This window comes from Callithrix jacchus, chromosome 1 (assembly GCF_049354715.1).
Source record: "Callithrix jacchus isolate 240 chromosome 1, calJac240_pri, whole genome shotgun sequence".
In the NCBI taxonomy this organism is placed as follows: Eukaryota; Metazoa; Chordata; class Mammalia; order Primates; family Cebidae; genus Callithrix; species Callithrix jacchus.
The window spans coordinates 14,892,398-14,918,470 of record NC_133502.1 but is presented as its reverse complement, the minus strand read 5'-3'; the positions used below and the strand labels follow the sequence as shown (position 1 = coordinate 14,918,470).

General features: G+C 40.2%; 1 protein-coding gene across 1 annotated transcript in view; it reads right to left on the bottom strand.

Annotated features, from left to right (window-relative positions):
- UBAC2 (UBA domain containing 2) overlaps nucleotides 1-26,073 on the bottom strand; it is a 195,102-nt gene that overhangs the window by 153,774 nt on the left and 15,255 nt on the right. Inside the window, exon 2 of the mRNA XM_002742515.6 lies at nucleotides 287-414. Coding sequence (XP_002742561.3) covers nucleotides 287-414 — 128 coding nt within the window. The remainder of the gene's footprint in view (nucleotides 1-286; nucleotides 415-26,073) is intronic.

The following is a 26,073-nucleotide window of genomic DNA, read 5'->3' as shown; positions in this document are numbered from 1 at the left end:
TTTTTAATTCCCTTGAAGTTATAAATTGCATTTCTCTGAGTAAAAAGTGAAACTGAAAACAAATGTGCCTAATAAAAGGAAATACTGCCATTGCTTCATTATTCTCTGCTTTGCTAAAAAGAATCAATAAATACAACTAGAAGTTTCTTAATGAAATATTAATAATAAATATTTCTTACAAACTAGGGGCTTTGAGGGACTAATAATAGGAAGAAAAAGCAAATCTAGAGAAAAAAAAAACAAAACTGTTCTCTCTCTTCTGAGGGGCCAGTGAGGCAGAGCTCACCTGGAAGTCATTCTTGATTGCGTGGAGGTCATACACAAAGAGCTTCTGGCAGTGAGGCAGGAGAAGGGCCAGCAGGAGGGAGAGGGCACTGGGCACCAGCAGAAGGCTCTTCGACAGGGGCGCCTTGTCTGGAGGAAAAAGGAAACCACTTTCAGAATGATTGTTCCTAAGATTTAAAATACCACATGGGAAAAGCAAGAGAATTCACTTCTTTTAAATCAGAATGAAGACAAAGTCCAGAAACTCTGAAATTTGGTTCTAACATCCATTTTCAAATCACTGACCTGTGGAAGTAGTGATCAAAAGATGCTGGAAACAAGCAGAATGCACTGGCAGGGCTTCACTGTCAGTTGGCTCTTAAATGAGACCAAGTTTATAGCCAGAACTTCCACAGAAACACCTTTCAGAAAATGGTTACCCAAGTGTAAAGAAATAAGTGGGTTTTCTGTCAAATCAGCCAATTAGCTCCTGAGTAGGCACAAAAATTCATATATAAAAATATATTTTTAAGTTTTATTTTGTAATTGATACATATTAGGTGAACATGTTTTGGGAGTACATGTGATAATCTGATACATTCATATAATCACATCCAGAGATGGAGTCTCACTTTGTCAACCAAGTTGGAGTGCAGTGGCGCAATCTCAGCTCACTGCAACTTCCATCTCCCAGGTTCAAGGGATTCTTCTGCCTCAGCTTCCTGAGTAGCTGTGATTATAGGCACATGCCACCACACCTAGCTAATTTTCATATTCTTAGTAGAGACCACTTTTCGCCATGTTGGCCAGGCTGGTCTCAAACTCATGGGCTCAAGTGATCCTCCCACCTCGGCCTCCCCAAGTGCTGGAATTACAGGCTTGGGCCACCACGCCTGGCCCGGGGAACTATTTCTTTAAGCTAGGAACACTGAATTATACTCTTCTAGGTATTCTAAAACATCCGATAGATTAGTGTCATCTACAGACACCCCACTGATCTACCGAACACCCAGTCTTATTTCTAAATGTATGTTTGTACCCATTAATCAACCTCTTTTTATCCCCCTCCCTCCTACCCTTCCTAGCCTCTGATAACCACTAGCCTACTCTCTATCTTCATGAGATCCACTATATTAGCTCCCATGTGTGAGTGAGAATATGCAATCTTTGTCATTTTGTTCTTAGCTTATTTCACTTAACATGTCTTCTAGTTCCATCCATTCTGCTGCAAATGACAGGATTTGATTTTTTTTTTACGGCTGAATAATATTCGTGTGTGTGTGTGTGTGTGTGTGTGTGTGTGTGTATGTGTGTTCTTTATCCATTTATCCATTTTTTTTCCATTCATGCATTGATGGACACTTCAGTTGATTCCACATTTTGGCTATTGTGAATAGTGCTACAATAAACATGGAAGTGCAGATATCTCTCATATACTGATTTCCTTTCTTTTGAATATATATCAAGTGGATCATCTACTATTTGAAGAATCTCCATACTGTTTTCCACTGTGACTGTACTAATTTACATTCCCACCAACAGTGCACTAGGGTTCCCCTTTTTCCACATCCTGGCCAGCCTCTGTTTGTTTTGGGTTTTTGGGGTTTTTTTTTGTTTTGTTTTGCAGAGAGTTTTGCTCTTTCACCCAGGCTGGAATGAAGTGGTGTGATGTCAGCTCACTGCAACCTCCATCCTCCAGGATTCAAGCGATTCTCCTACCTCAGCCTCCCGAGTCTGGGATTACAGGCACCCGCCACCATACCCAGCTAATTTTTGTATTTTTAGTAGAGACAGGGTTTCACCATGTTGGTCAGGCTGGTCTTGAACTCCCGAATTCAGGTGATCCACCCACCTTAGCCTCCCAGAGTATTAGGATTACAGGCGTGAGCCACTGCATCTGGCAGCCAGCCTGTTACTCCTGTCTTTTTGATAAAAGCTATTCTAATTCACTGCTCATTGTAAAATATTTGTGAAATAGCTCATTGTGGTTTTGATTTGCATTTCTCTGATGATCAATGATGTTAAGTATCTTTTCATATGCCTGTTGGCCAGGTGTATGTCACCTTTTGAGAAATGTCTATTCAGATCTTTTGCCCACTTTTAAATGGGATTATTTGGGTTTTTGCTATTGAGTTGTTTGAGCTCCTGACACATTCTGGTTATTAATCCCTTGTTGGACGGATTAATCTGCAAGTATTGCAAGTATTTTCTCCTATTCTGTGGGTTATCTCTTTGTTGCCTTTCTTTTTCTGTGCAACTGGAGGTTTTTAGTTTGAGGGAATCCCATTTGTCTGTTTTTCCTTTGTCAGCCTGTGCTTTTGAGGTCTTACACAAAAAATCTTTGCCTAGAGCAATGTCCTGGAGCACTTCTCCAACATTTTCTGCTAGTGGTTTCATAGTTTCAGATCTTAGACTTAAGTCTTTAATCCTTTTCCTTTGATTTTTTATATATGTTAAGAAATATGGGTCTTTCATTTTTCTGCATATTATTAGCCAGTTTTACCAGCACAATGTTTTTTTGAAATAGGGTCTCACTCTATTGCTCAGACTGGTGTCCAGTGGCATGGCTATAGCTCATGCAGCCTTGAACTCCTGGGCTCAAGTGATCCGACTGCCTCCCTAGTAGCTGGACCTACAGGCACAAGCTACCACACCTTTTTTTTTTTTTTTTTTTTTTTAAGAGATAAGGTCTTGTCATGTTGCCCAGGCTGGTCTCAAACTCCTAGTCTCAAGTGATCCTCTCACCTCAGCCTCCCAAAGGGCTAGGATGATAGGCTTGAGCCACTACACCCAGCCCCAGCACAAATTTTTTGAAGAGACTGTCCCTTCTCCACATGTTCTTGGCACCTTTATTGGCTGCAAATGCATGGATTTGTATCTGGGTTTTCTAATCTGCTTCAATGGTCTATGTGTCTGCTTTTACATTAGTATCCTGCTATCTGGTTACTCTGTAGTATATTTTGAAGTCAGGTAGTGTGATATTTCACTTTGTTCTTTTTGCTCGGGATTACTTTGGCTACTCAGAGTCTTTTGTGGTTCCATATAAATTTTGGGATTTGTTTTTCTATTTCTGTGAAGAATGTCACTGATATTTTCACAGGACTGCATTGAATCTGTAAATTGCTTTAGGTAGAATTGCCATTTTAACAATATTAATTCTTCTAATCCATAAGCATGGAATACCCTTTCATTTTTTATGTGTTCTTCAAGTTCTTTCATCAGTGTTTGATAGTTTTCCTTGTACATACATTTCACATCTTTGGTTAAATTGTTCCTAGGTGTTTTGTTTTTAAAAAATTAAAAGAAGCCAAAGTGTTAACACTGCTGTCTGCAGTGGCCTGAGATTTTCCACCATGAGTACAATTGGAGCCCAGGTCAGTTTTCCAGGAGAGCCTAGTGTAACCTCTGCCTTGCACTAAAGCAGTCACAGCCCTCTTCCTCCTTGATCTAATCATTTACATATTAAGTATGAAAGAATTATACTACTAAGGTTATTTTAGAAACTATAAATGTCTTCTCTCTTCCCTCTGATATGAGAGAAAAAAGCAGCGTATATGTTTTCTTCCAGCTCACTTTTTTTCCCAATACAACAAAATGTCAGTTTTACCTACTCAGGAACATTTCCTCCAAGTATGTCATTTAATCAAAATGTGCACTATTGTTAGACATCTAGGTAGCCTCTTCTCTCCCTCCTGGTCTTCCTTGGTTCCACCTTTGTGTTTTTGTGCTTTCCTCTCTCTTAGACCCTGAAAACAAGCCTCTGAAGCTATCTGCTGAGCTAATCCACAGGGCAGAACAAGCGCTATGAGAAGGGAAAGGACCTGGGGCCCAGAAGACTTGGGCTTGAACCCTCATTTTCACACTTACTGATGCTTGTCATTGGACACAGCATCTGACCTCTCTGAGTTTCAATCACCTCATCTGACCTAATTCTCAGGGTTACGCTAAGAATGAAGTGAGGTAATGCATGTAGAAATGGCTAGCACAGTGTCCGGCCCATGATGGGAGCTCAGAAATATAAAGTGAATCTAAATCTAGGAAAACTGCTAAATTAACATGTTTTCCTTGGAAATAATTACTTCATATAATAACCCTGTAATATTCATAGTATCAAAAGTCTAGTCTTGAGAACTCAAGTGGTACCAGCAGATTTGATTACAAAAACATGGCAGAGATTTCCATCAAATATTGAAACACGTAAGCTTCATCAAGAACCAAAAACATTGCCTTTTTTTTCTTAATACAGTTGTATTCTCCCATCCTTTTATTTTGAAAAAGTTTACAATTAAGACTTACACTGGGAATTACATAATGATAATTTTGATAATTCTATCACTGCTTTTATATTTCTTAGCTGGTATTCTGTCTTCATTCTTCTTGTATCTCGGTATCACTCTACACTCATGGATTTTTACTTAGTCAATGTGTTAAATCAGCTGCATTCTTTCTCCAACATTCAAACTGTCTGGGTGGAAGCCCTCTGACCAGCTCCTGTGGCCTTTTAACCACGGCCCTCCATGCCTGCTCTGGCTGCCCCACTCACCCATTTTGTCCTTGCTTTAGGCTCTCCTTGCCCAAGACCTAGAATTTCTCTAAGGCTTCCTGTTAGGGAATGGGAAATGTTGGGAATGGTCTTTAGAAACAAAATCTGAGGCTGGGTGCCGTGGCTCACACTTGTAATCCCAGCATTTTGGGAGGCTGAGGCGGGTGGATCATGAGGTCAGGAGTTCAAGACCAGCCTGGCCAACCTAGTGAAACCCCATCTCTACTAAAAATGCAAAAATTAGCCAGGCATGGTGGCACGTGCCTGTGGTCCCAGCTACTCAGGAGGCTGAGGCAGGAGAATCACTGGAACCTGGAAGGTGGAGGTTACAGTTAGTCAAGATCACGCTATTACACTCCAGCTTGGGCAACAATGTAAGACTTCATCTCAAGAAAAAACAAAAAGAAACCAAATCTGGGTACTAGATGTGCTCAGTGCAATTTTGGTTCCCAATGCTTCTAGCTCTTTCAGTAATCAGCGCTAGAAAATATATTTTTGAAATCATGATTCATAATGATATTTCCAATTCAAATTCAACAATTTAACACTACAGTACTCTTTTTCTTTTCTTAAGATAGGGTCTCCTTGTATAGCCCAGGCTAGAGTACAGTGTCATGATCTCAGTTCACTGCAACCTCTACCTCCTAGGCTCAAGCAATCCTCCTGCCTCAGCCTCCCAAGTAGCTGGGATTACAGGGGCAAGGCACCATGCTTGGCCATTTTTAATTTTGTTATTTTTGTAGAGACAGAGTTTTCCCATGTGACCCAGGATGGTCTTGAACCCCTGAGCTCAAGTGATCTGCCCGGCTTAACCTCCCAAAGTGTTGGGATGATAGGCGTGAGCCACCATGCCTGGCCTACAGTGCTTTTTCTTAAGCTCTTTGCATTTCTGTCGTCTCTCTCTTAAATATTAATAGTTACCTGCTTACTTTATCCTCAGTTACACATAAAATAATTTTAATATTATAATATCAGCATCATTATAAACAATAAACTGTTTATTAAGCCCATTGGGCAAAGTTTAAGATATCTTAGATTTTGTTTTTGTTTTGTTCCTTAGAATGTGTGTGTACACATATATCTCCACTAAGGATGGACGGAGTCCTGTGTTCAAAAGCTACTTGAAATAATTCTTTTCCCTGGTGGTTATAATACAGAAGTTTGTTTATTTCTGTTTACATTCAATGCTAAAGTTTGCTTCTTTCCCTATTAAAATTTTTGAATGTTAAATATTTACATGGTTCAAAAACCAAAACTATGAAAAACAGTTTTACTTTCACTTCAGTTATTTATCCCCTTTATCCCAAACCCCCCAACCCACTCCCATAGATACACACTAATAGTTTCTAGCTTAACTCCCAATTTTCTTTTATAAAAAACAATTAACACACATGTTAACTTATATATATACATGTAGACATGGTACAAAAATGCACACAGACTTCAGTTACCATGATTTGGTAAAATAACAATAGCTCTTTAGTATATAAATCATTATATCAGTAAGATGTGTACTACAATCAGTGACCAATCATATATGTCACTTCTCCCCAAGTCTGTCAGTGACTGGTCACTGGGTAGCTGTTATTCCATTCATGCACAGAGAGCAAAGCATATGTGCTGCCTCATTTTCCTATGATAAATTCATGTGACATTTTACAAAAATAGACCATGAAAAGAGGGAACTAGTCAAAGATAAAAGTATACAACAAAGAGGGCCAGGCATGGTGGCTCACATCTGTAATCCCAGAACTTTGGAAGGCCGAGATAGGCGAATCACTTGAGGTCAGGAGTTCGACACCAGCCTGGTCAACATGGCGAAAGCCCATCTCTACTAAAAATACAAAAATTAGCTGGGCATGGTGGCACACCTGTAGTCCCAGCTACTTGGGTGGCTGAGGTAGGAGACTCATTTGAACCCAGGAAACAGAGGCTGCAGTGAGCCAAGATCATACCACTGCACTCCAGCCTGGATGACAGAGAGAAACTCCATCTCAAAAAAAAAAAAGTATATAGCAAAGAAACAAAAAGTAATAGTGCTGAAAGTGAAATCTGAATCAAATGTTATAAAAGAAATGTTATAAAGGTTATAAAAGAAATAACAAACCACAGGAATGTTGACACTGCCACCATTCAAAATACTCTAGCTGGACAGCCAGGGAAACCCAGTGAAAGTGAACTTATCAACAGGAAGGTGACTGTGATAGTCAGAATACTGGTTCCCCAAGGAGGTCCACATTCTAATTCCAAGAACCTGTGATTATGTTGGGTTACACAGCAAGGGGCTGTTAAGGTTGCAGACAGAATTGAGGTTGCTAATCAGATGTCCTTGAGATGAGGAGATTATCTAAGATATCCAGCTGGATCCAATGTAATCACAAGAGTCTTTTTTTTTTTTTTTTTTTGAGACAGTCTCACTCTGTTGCCTAGGCTGGAGTGCAGTGGCACAACCTCAGCTCACTGCAACCTCTGCCAACTCCCAGGTTCAAGCAATTCTCATGCCTCAGCCTCCCAAGTAGCTGGGACTACAGGCACATGCCACCATGCCCAGCTAATGTTTCCGTATTTTTAGTAAAGACAGGGTTTCACCATGGTGCCCAGGCTGGTCTCAAACTCCTGAGCTCAGGGAATCTGCCTGCCTCGGCCTCCCAAAGTCCTAGGATTACAGGCATAAGCCACTGTGCCTAGCCATATTTCTTTTGCTTTAAAACTTCACATTTGTGATAATGTTAGAGAAGCAACAGTAAACTAAAATAGTGACTGTGATGACCCAGAGGAAGTGATGCTGGCAAAAATCTACACATTAAGGAAACTCTCAGAGATACTTCATTACATTGAAAGCAGAGAGAATAAAACAATGGATACTTAGCCAAACTCAAAAGGTGTATGACAATTCACAAGGTATTACATAGGTACTCCCTGTAAGTTACACAGGAAGAAGGCAAACACTGTCCAAACTGCTCTTGATAAGTTTCTTACAAAGAAATAAAACACTTTAATTCTCAATGTCTCTAATGTTTTTAATAAATTACAGTATACTGTTTTACTATTTTTTCATTTCCCTATGATTTATAACTACACGTTTATGAGAGAACTAAAGTTTTAACAAAGCATTCTTCCAATAAAGATTTTTAAAAGTCATGGAACAATCCAAATTTTCCCCATTGATTATTAAAATAGATTTGCCTGGTTTCAACTTGCACAGTCATTTATATGGTCCTGCATCATCTCGCAAAGCAAGGAGTGTGTTTGTGTGCGTGCGTGCGTGCATGCGCATACTCTTTCCTAAAACAAGGCTGCAATGTGGTCGCTTCTCTATGACCTTCAAGCTCAAATGACAAGTCTCTGACCTTGGTTGTCCAGACCACCCCACATTCTGGGCCTCCTGCCTCTCCAGCAAAACCTCCATTGCTTAGTTCTCAGGAGCCTTTGCTGCCACCAAACTGCACAGCTCACTACCTCCTGAACATGTTGCTTTCTGTTTCAATGCCTTTGGAAAAATTTTCCAGACTTAAATCCCCAAATATAAATGCCTTCCTTATTAGAACAGATACTCCCTTATCTAAATCTTATGAAGCCTTCAAATTACAGTTGTTTCTACTTTCCTCCAACAGCCTGAGTGAACCATTTTAGCCTAAAGGGTTTTTCCCCAACTCTTCACCCTTTTTCCCACACACTACTATGATTAGCCAGGGTTTGTACAGTTTTGCTATCCTCACTACAATAAAGATTCCTGAAGAGAAGCCACATGCCTTACTCTTTTCTACATCCGCCATAAAGCCTAGCACTGTCCCTTGCACATGAATCATCCAGATCATTAATAGCCAAGATCACAGAAAAGCCTCACTGATGGGGACATTCTCAGATTCTGTGAGGTGCACCTTTCATCTTATTCATAAGAAATTCCCTGGGGGCAAATTTACCAGTTACAGTTGACACTGTGGTTACTGTACTTGTTTAAGCATATAAAAATAGCCCAACTATTTCCTCTCTGGTCAGGTCTTGTAAGCATCTAAACTGGAACCATTAGTAAAGTGCTTGCATACTATCTTCATGACCAAAATGCAAACAAATCTCCATGGAATCTAAAATCTAACCAAGTTCCTCACTGCCTAGTAATTTAAGAGTGGAGGACAGTACCATGGCTGAACCTAAACAACCTGAATCCTATATTGAATCCTATATTTTAGCCTCATTTTCCTCACCTATAAAATGGAGATGAGAACCTACCTCAAAAGTGTTATGAGAAGAAAATGAAATAAAGAATGAAAATAGGAGCTGCTTGGTGGCTCGGGCCCATAATCCCAGCACTTTGAGAGGCCAAGGCGGGTGGATCACCTGAGGTCAGGAGTTTGAGACCAGCCTGGCCCACATGGTTAAAACCCCGTCTCTACTAAAAACAGAAAAATCAGCCAGGTGTGTGGGGAGGCATCTGTAATCACAGCTATTCAGGAGGCTGAGGCAGGATAATTGCTTGAACCTGGGAGGCAGAGGTTGCAGTAAGCCAAGATCGTGCCATTGCACACCATCCACCCTAGGCAACAGAGCGAGATTCTGTCTCAAAAATAAAAAGAATGACTATAGAGCATATTGCTCCTACCACAAGTACCATCACAACACCCCAGGCTTCCCGCATTAAAGGCAAGCTCCTTTGTGACTCTGACAGGACTGATGATGGACCAGGGGTGATGTAAGTATAAGGGGCAGCTTGATTCAGGTTTCCTTCAACTTGGGTTTCCACCTGTCCTTTGTGCAGTGGGCCCCATCACTCCTCCCTCTTCCTTGCCAGCTTCTGAGCAAGTCAACATGACTGAAGAAAGTCACACAGCTGAGCTACAAAATTTTACCATAAATTCTTGGTCTCAGATCTCAAGGTGACACTCTCCACTGACAAGTGTTTCCACTTATTTTTCTCTAGTATGTCTGCTCTACAACTTCTTATCTCACACCATCTCTTCCTTTCTCCTCAAACCTCCCGAATTCACACTCTCAACTTGAATATCAAACTCCCAACATATCCACTAAATGAATAAATGAATGGTTTGCTTTGGTATTCTCATTATCTAAATATGAGTAGGCATCCATGGTATACCATGCATTATTCTAGGTCCTGAGGCACAGCAATAAACTGTGGACAAAGTCCCTAGCCTTGTGGTTTAGAGTCTAGACAGCAGAGAAAAACAACAAACAAAACAAAGTAGATATACATTATGTCAGATGGAAATAAATGCTACAAAAAATGAAGGAAAATTATATCTGTGGCTTTGTTATTCACCATGTATTTCCTTTCTCTTCCCAAACACATGGTAAGACTGCTCCCCACCCCTATTCCCAAATCAAGTGAGGCATGGCAGTGTGACTTGCTCTGGCCAAGTAAATGAAAGCTATGTCACTTTCAGGACCCTTTAAGAGTCAGGGAATCATTCTTGCTCTTTTCACCTGCCAGTGTGCAAGATGGTGGCTATCAGCCAGCTCCCAGGGCTGACGACAGTGTGGAATAGACCCCTCCCAGGAAACTTGCAATGGAGATGTGGGATGAAATCACCAGTGAGATGAAAGCCTTGTTATCTCAGGTTCCTGATATTTCGGAGTTGTTGGCTATTGCAGCATAACCTGGCCCACTGCTGGTGGGGAAGAAGGGGTGCCGTCTTATCCAGCGTGGTGAGGGAAGACCTTCTTGTAATGTGGATCTGGGAAGAGACCTGAAGACGCAGGCCTTGCAGATATCTGAGAAGGGTGATCCTGGCAGAAGTAAAAGCAAGTACAAATGCTTTGAGTTGAAAACATGCTCAACATGATTAAGAAGTGATAAGGCTGCCAACTGGCTAAAAGCAGAATGAGCACAAGGTAGAAAGGGAGGGAGCCAAGGTCAAAGAAGTGGCAGCGCAGGGAATAGTCCAGAGCGCTACAGGCCATTATGAGGACTTTAACCTTTCCTCCGGATGTGACAGGGTGCTTTGGGGAGGACTAAGTTCAGGAATAACATGATCAGACATGGTTTTTTTTTTTTTTTTTTTTTTTGAGACAGAGTCTTACTCTGTCGCCAGGCACCAGGAGACATGTTTTTAAATGATCATTTTCATTGCTAAATTGAGAAGAAACTATAGGAAGGCAAGGGTGGAAGATAGGAAACCAGTGAGGAGGCTGTTAGGGAACCCAGGGAAGAGAGGAGGATACTCGAACCAGCAGGGTAGAGGTGGAGATGAAAAGGGAGGCCGGAACTGGGATATGCTGTGAAGGTACTGCAGGCAGGATATGCTGACTAACTGTGTGTATGGGCAGATGGAGAAGTCAAGAATAAAACTAGTTTTTGTTCTGAACAAGTGGAAGAACTATCGGCAGTTACTGAGACGGCCCTGACTGAGTTACTGAGATGTTGTCTTTCTCACCTATAACATCTGTGCCCATCTCGCAAAATGCTCCCCCAAGCCTTCATCTGTCAGGTCTCTCTCCTCTCTATCAGTGCCACTCCTCTCTATCAGTGCCACCAGTCTGCAAAGTGTTACCAGTTCAGTAGGTCAGAGTTTGCATCAAATGTGAATCAACACACTGCCTCCTTCAGGGATGATGTCCTGCTATGAAAAAATATTTCAGCTAAACATGTGCTCTGCTCAAATATCTCCTTATCCTTTGTCCTGCTTTTCTTCATAGCACTTAATGGTAGATTTAATAGTGATTCGTTGACTTTATGATTCAAATTGATACAACATTATTTTCAGTGCCATACAACATTATTTTCAGTGCCACTAAAAAACAAATACTGCCAAATATAATTCTAAGATGTCATCAATTATAAGGCACATTCCAATTCTAGAATCATTAAAATGTGGGAACAAATGCATTTTAGAATCAAGGAAATATGTTTCTTGGTCTACTGTCCATCCCCCTACCTTCAGTCTCCACTAGAACACAAGCTCCTTTAGGGCAGCAGCTCTGTCTGGTATGTTCCCTATTGCAGCATCCCTCATGCCTCTAATAGGAGCTGGCAGGTAAAGGCAGTCAAGAGTGTTTGCTAAAAAAAAAGGGAGATGGATGTGTAAGAAGTGCTCAAATACTGGCGGGAGCAACCCAGGTGTCCACTAGCAGACGAATGGCTAAATGGGTAAACAAAATGTGGCATACACATATAATGGAATTTAATTCAGCCTTAAAAAGGAAGGAAACCGTCACATGAAACAACATGAATGAACCTTGAGGACAGTATGCTACATGAAATCAGTCACAAAAAGATAAATATTATATGATTCCATTTATTTGCAGTACCTAAAGTAGTACAATTCACAGAGGCAGAAAGTAGAATATAGGTTGTCAGAGGCAGAGTGCAGCGGGGGTTGGGGAGGAATGGGAAGTTGTTTAATGGGTACAGAGTTTCAGTTCTGCAAGATGAGAAGAGTTACAGAAATCAGTTGTACAATATGAACGTACTTAATACTACTTGACTATACACAAAAATAGTTAAGATTGTACATTTTATATTAGGTACATTTTACCCCAATTAAAAGTTAAAACTAAATATAAGCAAATACTTACTGAACTAATAACTAACCCTATTTACACAACCATTTTAATTCTGTCCAGGACCAAACCAACCCCTAAAAATACAGATCTGATAACTACCATTAAGTATTCCTCTCAAGATGAGCAAAAATCAGATCTCAAAAACCTATGTCGAAAGTAGTAATACACAAATATCCAAAAAGTTGCACATCGCAGGATAAGTATACAAATATCATCATGGACAACAAGATTCACTGATCAACTCAAGATTTATACTTTTACTACATAAAAATTTTACCTCAAAAATAAAACTTCAAACAATTATTAAATTCTGGTTAATAACAATGCTCACTTTAGTATTTAAAGAAAATGTGATTATAATCTACTTTGTAATGCATTTTAAAAAATAATATGGTACTGATCAAATAAATAAAGGGACAGATATTTGCTAAAGCAAACACAGTAAAATGTTAATTGTTGAATTAACATTTTAATTAGGTGATGAGTATATGGGTGTACAGTGTAGCACTTTCTACTTTGTGGCATGCTTGAAATTTTTCATAATTAAAATATTAGGTGGGGATGCACAGTGAATCACAGAATCTGAGAGCTCAGAAAGGATTCTGACTTCAATGAAGTCCTTTTTTACATGAAGTGAAGATTAATAGAACTGAATTGAGAAACAGACAAATCCACAAATATAGCTGGAGAATTCAGCACTCTTCTCACAGTAATGGATAATACAAGTAAACAGAAAACCACTGTTATGGACTGAATGTGTCCCCCTAAAATTTGTAACGTTGAAGCTCTATGTTGACTATGTTTGGAGACAGGCCCTTTAAAGAGGTAATTAAGGTCAAATGATGTCATAAGGATGGAAGGAGCCCTAATTCAATGTGACATGTCTTTATAAGAAAAGCGAGAGACCCAGGGACGCTCGCACACACCAAGGAAAGACCATGTGATGACACAGCTAGAAGCCAGCAGGCTCCTGCAAGGCCCTGGGAGAAACCAAACCTGCCAAAACCCTGAGTTTGGACTTCTAGCTTCTGGGGCTATGAGAAAATTAATTTCTGTTCTTTAAGCCACCCAATCTGTGGCAGCCCAAGCTGACTAGTTATGCCAGCCCAAGCTGACTAGTAAAACCAATAAGGATATACAAGACCTGAAAAACATCATCAACCAATTTGGCTTCATTGACAATTATATTCCACCCAACAACAACAAGTTACACATTTTTTTCAAGTGAATATGGAACATTCACCAAAATAGACTATATTCTGGGCATAGAAGATTCCTCAAAAAATTTAAATGAATTAAAATCATACAGGCTGGGTACAGTGGGGCACACCTGTAATCCCAGCACTTTGGGTGGCTGAGGCAGGTGGATCACAAGGTCAGGAGTTTGAGACCAGCCTGGCCAATATGATGACACTGCATCTCTACTTAAAATACAAAACTTAGCCGGGTATGGTGGTGCACACCTGTAGTCCCAGCTACTCAGGAGGCTGAGGCAGGGAAATCATTTGAACCTGGGAGGCGGAGGCTGCAGTGAGCGAAGATCGTGCCACTGCACTCCAGCCTGGGCAACAGAGCAAGACTCCATTTCAAAAAAAAAAAAAAAAAATCATACAAAGCATGTTCCTTGACCACAAAAAAATTAGAAACCAATGGCAGAAATATGGGAAATCCTCCAAATATGTCAAAACTCAACAACACATTTATAAACAGTATCTGGGTCAAAGAGGAAGTCACAAAGGAAATTTGGCTGTATTTAAAATATATTAAAAAATGAAGCACAACCAAGCAAACTGTGTGGACTGCAACTAAAGCAATGCTTAAAGGGAAAAGTGCAGCATAAAAATGCTTATATTAGGAAGCAAAAAGGTCCCAAATAATGGTGTAGGTTACAATCTTTAACAAAAACTAGAAAAAGAGGAACAAATTAAAACCTAAGCAAGCAGATGTAAAGAAATAATTAAGAGTAGAAATCAGTGAAATGGAAAAACCAAACTATAATAGAGACAAATCAATGAAACTAAAAACTGGTTCTTTGAGATCAATAAAATGGATACACTTCTAACAGAATTGATCAGGAAAGAGAGAAGACACAATTATCAGTATCAGGAATGAAGGGGGAGACATCACTACAGATCCCAGAGACATTAAAAGGATAGTAAGTTGCACAACAGTGTGCATGTACTTAATGCCACTGAACTGTGCACTTAAAAATAGTTAAAATAGTACATTTTATATTATGTATTTCTTATCACAACTAATTTTTTAAAGGGAATATTAGGAAACACTTTATGCCCATAAATTTGACAACTTAGATGAAATAGGCAAACTCCTTGGAAGACATCATACAGGCTGGAACAAATTAAAACCTGCCAAAGCTCATTCAAGAAGAAAAGGATAACTTAAATAGTCCCATAGATATTATGAAATTGAATTTATAGTTAAAAGGCTTCCAACAAAGAAAACCCCAAGCCTCATGGCTTCAGAGGAGAATTCAGGGAAAAGAATATCAATTCTACAAAAACTCTTTTACAACACAGAAAAATAGGGAACATTTTCCAACTCATGTTATGAAATCAATGTTACACAGATATTGAAGCCAAAGATATTAAAAGGCAAAAAATTGACCAATATACTTTATGAACATATTAGCAGATAACAAAATTCTCAACAAAACATTGGTAAATCAAACCTCGCATTATAGAAAAAGAATACATCTTGTCCAAATAAAGCTTATCCTGGGAATGCAAGCAAATCAATGTAATTTACCATATCAAGTTAAAGTAGACTATGAAACCAGTCTCATCCTGCCCAATTATCTGCTTATTCTGAAACCAATTTGTCTTCAATCCATAAGGCTAAACTGACCACTCACTGCTACCTAGTTAATGGTAAGCTATTCTTTGATCTAACCTCACCTATTATTACTAACATAACCAACTAGAAATAACAGCAGCCAACATTATTAAGCACTCAGGAAGTGGAGGCATTAGCATGGCACTTTTTGTGTGCTACTTCGTTCCTGCCACTCTCACTACAGGGTCTATGTGCCTGTTACTCTCTCTACCCCAACTGTTCTTCCCATGTCCAGCTTATTCTCAGCATTCAGTCCTCATTTCAAATAGCACCTCCTCAGAGTGGCCCTCCATTGTTTTTTTTGCTTTCGAGTGCATCATCCTGCTTAATTTGCTCTGTGGCATTGTTTATTATATGAAATTCTCTGTTTCCTCATCTATCTCCTTCATCAGAATACAAACTCTACAAAGCTAAGGTCCTAGCTGTCTTGCTTACTGCTATATTACCATAGCCAGAGTGCCACCACTTAGTACACAGATGCCTTTCTGTAACTATGTGGTGAATGAATAATTTACAGGGTTTAATCCTCAAAATAACCCTATGAGGTAGACATTACTCTTCTCAGATTTATACAGAAGACAAAACTGACTCAGAGAGTATATTACTATCCATAACTACAGATGTCTTAGCCAGGGTTCCCCTGAGAATTAAGGGTGACACAAAGGCTTACAGGCAGGGACTTTATTTCGGAATGTAATCCCAGGGAGCAGTAGTGAAGGACATGGGGAAGGAAACAGAGGAAGAGTCCAAAGAAGGGCACTGTCAAGTAGGTGATCACCATGAGTGACATGTTTCTGACGGGTGCTGGGGCCTGCAGGACTTTCTAAGAAGGCATGTGAATGTGTGTCTCAACTACCATCCCAGGTGGAAACAGGGCAGCATTTTTATCTGTCAGCTTCTATCCTCAGTGGTCTAGGATGGCCACAGAAAAGCAGTCCCATGGGAGGAACAGAGGAAGAAATACAACAAACCAGTTTACACACCAAATGGAACACTGTAGAAATAGAATAAAAGGTGAGGCTGAGTACACTGAAACAGTGTGCCAGAAGAGGCTAGTGAGCAGCAAAACCAGAGTTCAAACTCTGATACTATCAATACAACTGACTACACTGCATTGCCACATAGTGCTACGGTTCAAAAAAATTTCACCTTCATGGTGGATTTCAAGTGAAAGACATACACAATCATAAACGGCACAAACAGAAATCAAAGTGGTATGTAACAAAAGTAAATGTTAATTGTGAATGAAATGTAAGAAGACTGCCGTCTGTGGAGGCTGCAACACAGATCCAAGAAATCCATTTCTAGGAATTTATCCCAAAGTAATTATCATAAATGTGCACAAAGATTCTGCTACAAAGATGTTCATCACAGCACTGCTTATAATAGTGAAATGACTAGAAACAACATGAATATCCAACAGGAAAATGGGTAAGTTATGTTCTATCCATAAAAATGGAATAATAGTCAACATTAAGAAATAGGTTGTAGAAAAGTATTTCATACCTTGGAAAGATGTTCCTAAATAATAAGTGCAAAATATTCTAGTAGTATTATTATACAAAACTAATATATAAATACTTTTAAGAAAAATTATCTACCAAAGTATGAACAGTGATAATCTTTGGTCTGTTCATGGGATATCTTAATTTTTTACCAAAAAAATCAATTATAGTCTGGACACAGTGGCTCACACCTGTAATCCCAGCACTTTTGGAGGCTGAGGCGGGCAGATCACGAGGTCAGGAGATCGACACCATCCTGGCCAATATGGTGAAACCATGTCTCTACTAAAAATATGAAAAAATTAGCTGGGCATCGTAGTGCATGCCTGTAGTCCCAGTTACTCAGGAGGCTAAGGCAGGAGAATTGCTTGAAGCGGAGATTGCACTGAGCCAAGATCACAGCACTGCACTACAGCCTGAGCAACAGTACGAGACTCAAAAAAAAATCTATTTTAACAATTAGAAAAAATAATTTGTAACTAGTTACTAATTCAGGGAAAAGATCCATATGGTAAATCCTTATGCACTGAAATGGGGCAAGTCACTAGCAATCTTCTGGCCTCTCTGTGAGCAGAGCCAGGAAGCGGTTCATATATACAGAACCCAAACAGAAGGTTAAAAAAAAGTCACTTCTATGCAGAAGATCCTTCCACCTTTGAAAATAGGGATGCTACAAATTTTGAGAATAACAGAGAATACATTAAAAGTAAAAGTGCAAAACACCTCTTCGGCAAAGGTAACATAAAACACTCAAGTTTAAGATTTCCGTTTGAGTCTGATTTCTCTTTGGTTTGATCAAAGCACATAGCCATTTCTTTGAGGCAATAAATGCTAATCAGGCTTGGGTGACTATGTATCATCCTAAAATAAGCATTACAGTATATGTGAATTATTTTATGCCAGGCACTGTGCTAATAAAAGCACTCTACATGTCATGCCATCTCAGTGAATTCTTACAATAGCCCTGAAGCAGGAATTAATTATCAGCATTCTCTAGGTGAAGAAATAAACTAAAAAAGGATAAATAACTCACTGAAAGTCATAGCTAGCTAGTAGAAAGGCTGGGATTTGAACTTGGTTCTGCCTGACTATAAAGAAACAATTTCTTTCTAATATATAAGAAGGAAGTATAACTTTATATGGTTACTATTTTAATACCTAAAATATATCTTTTTGGTTCCTCAAAAATCAAGCATAGAATTATCACATGACCTAGCAATTCCACTCTGGGGAATATACCCAAGAAAACTGAAAACACAGTCATTATTGTTTTTCCACAAAAGCCCACATACAAATGTTCATAGTAGCATCATCATAAGACAAAAAGTGGATACAAACCAATGTCCATCAGCAAATGAACGGACAAAATGTATATCCATACAATGGAATATTATTCAGCCATAAAAGGAATGGATCCCGATACATGCTACAACATGGATGAACCTCAAAAACATTATGCTAAGTATATAAAAAAAAAAAAAAGCCAGATACACAAAGTTACATAGTACATGATTCCTTTTATATGAAATGTCCAGAATTTAAAAATCCATAGACTGAAAGCAGATTAGTGTTTGTCAGGGGCAGCTGGGAGAAGGTAATGGTACATGACTGCTTAATGCAGGGGTATCTAATCTTTTGGTTTCCCTGGGCCACACTGGAAAAGAAGAATTATCTTGGGCCACACATAAAGTACACTAACACTAACTACAGTTGATAAGCTTAAACAAAATTGCAAAAAATCTTTTTAAGTTTACAAATTTGTGTTGGGCCACATTCAAAGCCATCCTGGGCCGCATATGGCCCATGGGCTGCAGGGTGGACAAGTTTGGCTTAATGGGTACTATATTTCTTTCTGGCATGATAAAATGTTCTGGAATTAAATTGTGGTTGGTGTTAATTGTACAACAATGTAAATGTACTGGAAGTCAGTAAGTGAATATTTTTAAATGGTTAAAATGGCAAATTGTACCTGAATAAAAATATGTATCTTTTGGGTACTGGAGACACTAACCACAGGCCTTGCAAAGGTTACCCCTGTGGGCTGTTACAGAGCATTCTAGCTGAAGATAGACAGGCAGGGGAGCAACCCTGGAACTCTGCCTGCCCCCACAAGTCACGCACGTAAAAATACACACATCAAAAAGCCCTGTATGGTTAATACCCTTGAGAGGAGGGGCTGCGATATCCTACCACAACATTGGTTTTCCTATGTCTGACTACTTAACTATTTGGTAAACTTCTCAGGGTTCCCACAAGAATGGGTGACTTGGTGTCTCATAAAGTAACTTTCTTATAAAGTTTTTCATCAGAAAGAAGCTAAACCAAAACTAAGGGCAGAAATCCACAAAAGCACAGTAAAGCCATGCCTTGCAAGGGGCAATTTCCACTTCCACTATGATTTATTCCTCAAGTCTCTGGAATTCCTAGAAAACTTAATGAAACTTAGATTCAGTGACCACCTTAGGGAGGAATGAGTGCCTCCGGGTGACCATCTTAACAAAGACTGCCCAGGGATCAAAAGGTTCCAGGTTTATTTTTGTTAAACCCATTTCCCTACAGTGTTTAGAAGTAAAACACTGGAAGCCATCCATCAATAAGCTCCTGTCCCTAATGCATTGAGGAGAATTCCATGACACTGGATACCCGCCACACTGACCGCTCCTCAAGCAGGTCCCCCAACAACTGGGCAGAGTGCCTGGCTCAGGACAGCAGCCAATAAACACTTGTTATCAAAGCAATTGTTATAAAGTTTATCAGAAAAATACACAGGAGAAAGTGCTAAGAAGTCTCCAGAAAAAAAAAGGTCAGGAAAGAGAAGGACTTACTGTCTAGATACAAAAATGTGCTCCACATTTAAAATGCTTAAACAGTGTGAATTAGAAGGGAGGAAAGAGTGAGCTATAAAATTTAAAAAGGAAGTCCTAAAACAGTACTGAACACAGAGGCTTGCATGCCAGGAAAAAGTGTGTCCAACCTCCAAGTCGGCAAAGGCATTGGGCATCTAAATTTTCATTTTGATCCCACCACTGTGGTAGCCAGTGGGTTTATACCTCTTGGGCAGATTTTATACAAACAATAACACTTTCATTAAATGTAAATACAGTAATTACTAAAAGTACTAATTAGACAAGAAATATAATTATGATTAATGATACAGAGCTGAGGAAGAGAAAGACATTCTCTTGATTAAAAGATGATGTAGATCTGTGCCAAGATGGCCCTTTAGGAGCAGCTCAGGATTGCAGCTCCCAGAGAAAACACAGAGGGTGAGTGGACGCTGCATTTCCAGACGGATCTTTATTGCCCACAGACCAGGAGATTCCCAGGCAAAGGAGCCCTATGGGTCGCCAGCATGGCTGTTTTGACCAGAGCAGCTGTTTCAGCCGGCGTGGCTGTTTTGCTGGCGCCGCAGTGCGGCGGTTCTCCATACAAAATACATTGATCTGGTTGCCCTTTTAAGCTGGCAATTGGCACTCCAAGAAGGCAGATTCACCCATTCACCTGATTAAACAGGTCTGAAACGGGGGCGAGGACAGGAGATTCCCAGTCAGCACCGTTGTTTCAGCCTGCGCAGTGGGTCACCGCATGGGAAACACAGATCCCGGCAACCTTTCACAGCAGACAACTGGAACACCTGGGAGAGAGTCAACCATTCAACTTAAAAAAAAAAAAAAAGGCTCTGAGGCAGGGAGCCAGGTGATCAGGCTCAGCGGGTCCCACCCCCACAAAAACAAACAAAACAGCAATTGGAAAAGCTCAGGGTTGAGAGTTTCATGGCAAGCACAGCTGAACCCAGGACGGTGCAGCTCGGTGTGGGAGGGGCGTCCGCCAGTACCGAGGCACTCCACCCCTCCAGAGGTAGTCTGCCATTGCTGAGGCAGCCTGCCGTTGCCGAGGCAACCCACCATAACAGAGAGAGTCCGCCATTACAGAGGCGGGCCACCATCCCGGAGGCAGTTCTAACCACACCCATATAAATGCAGGGAAGCTCACATGGCAGCAGGGCTGAGCCAGCAGCAGGGCGGAGCCCCCAGTAGCTCAGCAAAGCCTCTGCAGGCAGACAGTGACTAGGCTGCCTCCTTGCTGGGCAGGGCAGCCCTGAAAAAAAAAAAGGCAGCAGCACAATGGATACTCATAAATAAAGCCCTAACTCCCCGGGACAGAGCACCTGGGGAAAAAAAGGCAGTTTATAAGTTCTGCTGCAGCAGACTTAAACGTACCTGCCTAGCAGCTCTGAATGAACAAAGGAGCTCACAGCTCAACACTTGAGCTCCTATAAAGAACAGACTGTCTCCTCAAGCAGCTCCCTGACCCCCATATACCCAGAGAGTAACCTCACAAAAGAATGATCAGACTAACATTTGGCAGGCATCATTCTGGGACAAAGATAGTAGAAGAAACTGGTAGCAACCCTTACTGTTCTGCAGCTGCTGCAGGTGATCCCCAGGCAAGCAGGGTCTGGAGTGGACCTCAGCAGTCCTACAGCAGAGGGGCCAAACTGTTAGAAGGAAAAACTAAGAAACAGAAATAACTTCATCATCAACAACCTGTACATCCACTCAGAGACCCAATCTGAAAATCAGCAACTACACAGACGACAGGTGAATAAATCCACAAAGATGGGAATAAACCAGTGCAAAAAGGAGGAAAACACCCGAAACCAGAACACCTCTCCTCCTACATGGGATCACAACTCCTCACCAGCAAGGGAACAAAGCTGGATGGAGAATGAGTGTGATGAAATGACGGAATCAGAATTCAGAAGGTGGATAATGAGAAACTTCTGTGAGCTAAAAGAACATGTTCTAACTCAATGCAAAGAAACCAAGAACCTTGACAAAAGATTTGAGGAAATGATAACAAGAATGGAAAACTTAGAGAGGAATATGAGTGAATTGATGGAGCTGAAAAACACAACACAAGAACTTCGTGAAGCATGCACAAGTTTCAACAGCCAAATTGACCAAGCAGAAGAAAGATATCAGAGGTCGAAGAACAACTCAATGAAATAAAAGGAGAGGGCAAGATTAGAGAAAAAAGTGCAAAAAGGAATGAACAAAGTCTCCAAGAAATGTGGGACCATGTGAAGAGACCTAATCTACATTTGATAGGTGACGAAGAGAATGAATCCAAGCTGGAAAATACTCTTCAGGATATATCCAGGAAAACTTCCCCAACCTAGCAAGGCAGGCCAATATTCAAGTCCAGGAAACACAGAGAACACCACAAAGATATTCTGCAAGAAGAGCAACCCCAAGGCACATAATCGTCAGATTCACCACAATTGAAATGAAGGAGAAAATGCTAAGGGCAGCCAGAGAGAAAGGTCAGGTTACCCACAAAGGGAAGCCCATCAGACTCACAGCAGATCTCTTGGCAGAAACCATACAAGCCAGAGGAGAGTGGGGACCAATATTCAACATCCTTAAAGAAAAGAACTTTCAACTCAGAATTTCATATCCAGCCAAACTCAGCTTCATAAGCAAAGGAAACATAAAGTCCTTTGCGAACAAGCAAGTACTCAAGAGATTTTGTCACCACCAGGCCTGCTTTACAAGAGCTCCTAAAAGAGGCACTACACATAGAAAGGAACCAGTACCAGCCACTCCAGAAACATACCAAATGGTAAAGAGCATCAACAAAATAAAGAATCTGCATAAACTAGTGGGCAAAACAGCCAACTACCATCAAAATGGCAGGATCAAATTCACACATAACAATATTAACCCTAAATGTAAATGGGCTAAATGCACCAATCAAAAGACACAGACTGGCAAATTGGATAAAAAGCCAAAACCCATCTATGTGCTGTATCCAGGAAACCCATCTCACGTGCAAGGATACTCAAAGGCTCAAAATAAACGGATGGAGGAAGATTTACCAAGCAAATGGAGAGCAAAAAAAAGCAGGAGTTGCAATTCTCATCTCTGATAAAATAGACTTTAAAGCAACAAAGATCAAAGAGACAAAGAAGGACATTACATAATGATAAAAGGATCGATACAACAAGAAGAGCTAACGATCCTAAATATATATGGACCCAATACAGGAGCACCCAGATACATAAGGCAAGTTCTTAATGACTTACAAAGAGACTTAGACTCCCACACAATACTAGTGGGAGACATTAACACTCCACTGTCAATATTAGACAGATCAACCAGACAGAAAATTAACAAGGATATCCAGGACTTGAACTCAGACCTGGAACAAGCAAACCTGATAGACATTTACGGAACTCTCCACCCCAAATCCACAGAATATACATTCTTCTCAGCACCACATCAAACCTACTCTAAAATTGACCACATAATTGGAAGTAAAGCACTCCTCAACAAATGCAAAACAACTGAAATCATAACAAACAGTCTCTCAGACCATAGTGCAATCAAGTTAGAACTCAGAATTCAGAAACTAACTCAGAACTGCACAGCTTCATGGAAACTGAACAACTGGCTCCTGAATGTTGATTGGATAAACAATGAAATGAAGGCAGAAATAAAGAAGTTCTTCGAAACCAATGAGAATGAAGACACAACATACCAGAATCTCTGGGACACATTTAAAGCAGTCTCTAGAGGAAAATATACAGCAATAAGTGCCCACATGAGAAGAGTGGAGAGATCCAAAATTGACACCCTATCATCAAAATTGAAAGAGCTAGAGGAGCAAGATCAAAAAAACTCAAAACCGGGCTGGGCGCGGTGGCTCACGCCTGTAATCCCAGCACTTTGGGAGGCCAAGGCGGGTGGATCACGAGGTCAAGAGATCGAGACCATCCTGGTCAACATGGTGAAACCTCATCTCTACTAAAAATACAAAAAATTAGCTGGGCATGGTGGCGCGTGCCTGTAATCCCAGCTACTCAGGAGGCTGAGACAGGAGAATTGCCTGAACCCAGGAGGCGGAGGTTGCGGTGAGCCGAGATCGCGCCATTGCACTCCAGCCTGGGTAACAAGAGCGAAACTCTGTCTCCAAAAAAAAAAAAAACCTCAAAACCTAGTTCAGAAGACAAGAAGTAACTAACATCAAAGCAGAACTGAAGGAGATAGAGACACGAAAAACCCTTCAAAAAACTCAATAAATCCAAGAGCTGGTTTTTCGAAAAGATCAGAAAAATAGACCACTAGCCAGATTAATTAAAAAAAGAGGGAGAGAATAACCAAATAGATGCAATAAAAATGATAAAGGGGAAATCACCACAGATCCCACAGAAATTCAAACCATCATCAGAGAATATTACAAACAACTCTATGCACATAAACTAGTAAACCTGGAAGAAATGGATAAATTCCTGGACACTTGCATCCTCCCAAGCCTAAACCAGGAAGAAGTCAAAACCATGAACAGAACAAAAACAAGATCTGAAGTTGAGGCAGCAATTAAGAGCCTATCACACAAAACAAGCCCAGATCCATAGGGTTCACAGCCAAATTCTACCAGACACACAAAGAGGAACTGTTACCATACCTCCTGAAACTATTCCAAATAATCCAAAAAGAGGGAAACCTTCCCAAATCATTTTATGAGAACAACATCATCCTGATACCAAAACCTGGCAGAGACTCAACAAGAAAAGAAAACTTCAGGCCAATATCCATGATGAACATAGATGCAAAAATCTTCAATAAAATACTGGCAAGCCGATTGCAACAGCACATCAAAAAGCTTATCCACCATGATCAAATAGGATTCATCCCGGGGATGCAAGGCTGGTTCAACATACGCAAGTCTATAAACGTAATTCACTGCATAAGCAGAACCAAAACCAAAAACCACATGATTATTTCAATTGATGCAGAGAAGGCCTTTGACAAAATTCGATAGCCCTTTATGCTAAAAACCCTCAATAAACTCGGTATTGATGGAACATATCTCAAAATAATAAAAGCTATTTACAACAAATCAACAGCCAATATCATAATGAATGGGCAAAAACTAGAAGCATTCCCTCTGAAATCTGGCACTAGACAAGGATGTCCTCTCTCACCACTCCTATTCAGTATAGTACTGGAAGTTCTAGCCAGAGCAATCAGGCAAGAAAAAGAAATAAACGGTATACAAATAGGAAAGGAGGAAGTCAAATTGTCTCTATTTGCAGACAACATGATAGTATATCTAGAAGACCCCATCGTCTCAGCCCAAAATCTCCTGAAACTGATAAGCAACTTCAGCAAAGTCTCAGGATACAAAATCAATGTGCAAAAATCACAAGCATTCCTATACACCAATAACAGACTTAAAGAGAGCCAAATCAAGAACGAACGGCCATTCACAATTGCTACAAAGAGATTAAAATACCTAGGAATAAAAGTAACAAGGAATGTAAAGGACCTCTTCAAGGAGAACTACAAACCACTGCTCAACAAAATAAGAGAGGACACAAAGAGATGGAGAAACATTCCACGATCATGGTTAGGAAGAATCAATATCATGAAAATGGCCATACTGCCCAAAGTAATTTACAGATTCAATGCTATCCCCATCAAGCTACCAATGACCTTCTTCACAGAACTGGAAAAAAACACCTTAAACTTCATATGGAACCAAAAGAGAGCCCGCATAGCCAAGTCAATTCTAAGTAAAAAGAACACAGTGGGAGGCATCACACTACTGGACTTCAAACTATACTACAAGGCTACGGTAATGAAAAAAGCATAGTACTGGTACCAAAACAGAGATATAGACTAATGGAACGGAACAGAGGCCTCAGAGGCAACAAAAGATATCTACAACCATACAATCTTTGATAAACCTGACAAAAACAAGCAATGGGGAAAGGATTCCCTGTTTAATAAATGGTGTTGGGAAAACTGGCTAGCTATGTGCAGAAAGCAGAAACTGGACCCCTTTCTGACACCTTACACTAAAATTAACTCCAGATGGATTAAAGACTTAAACATAAGACCTAACACCATAAAAACCCTAGAAGAAAATCTAGGCAAAACCATTCAGGACATAGGAGTAGACAAGGACTTCATGACCAAAACACCAAAAGCATTGGCAACAAAAGCCCAAATAAGACAAATGGGACCTAATCAAACTCCACAGCTTCTGCATGGCAAAAGAAACAGTCATTAGAGCGAATCAGCAACCAACAGAATGGGAAAAAATTTTTGCAGTTTACCCATCTGACAAAGGGCTGATATCCAGAATTTACAAAGAACTATAACAGATTTACAAGAAAAAATCAAACAAGCCCGTTCAAAGTGGGCAAAGGATACGAACAGACACTTTACAAAAGAAGACATACGTGAGGCCAACAAACATATGAAAAAATACTCATCATCACTGGTCATTAGAGAGATGCAAATCAAAACTACATTGAGATACCATCTCACGCCAATTAGAATAGCGATCATTAAAAAATCTGGAGACAACAGATGCTGG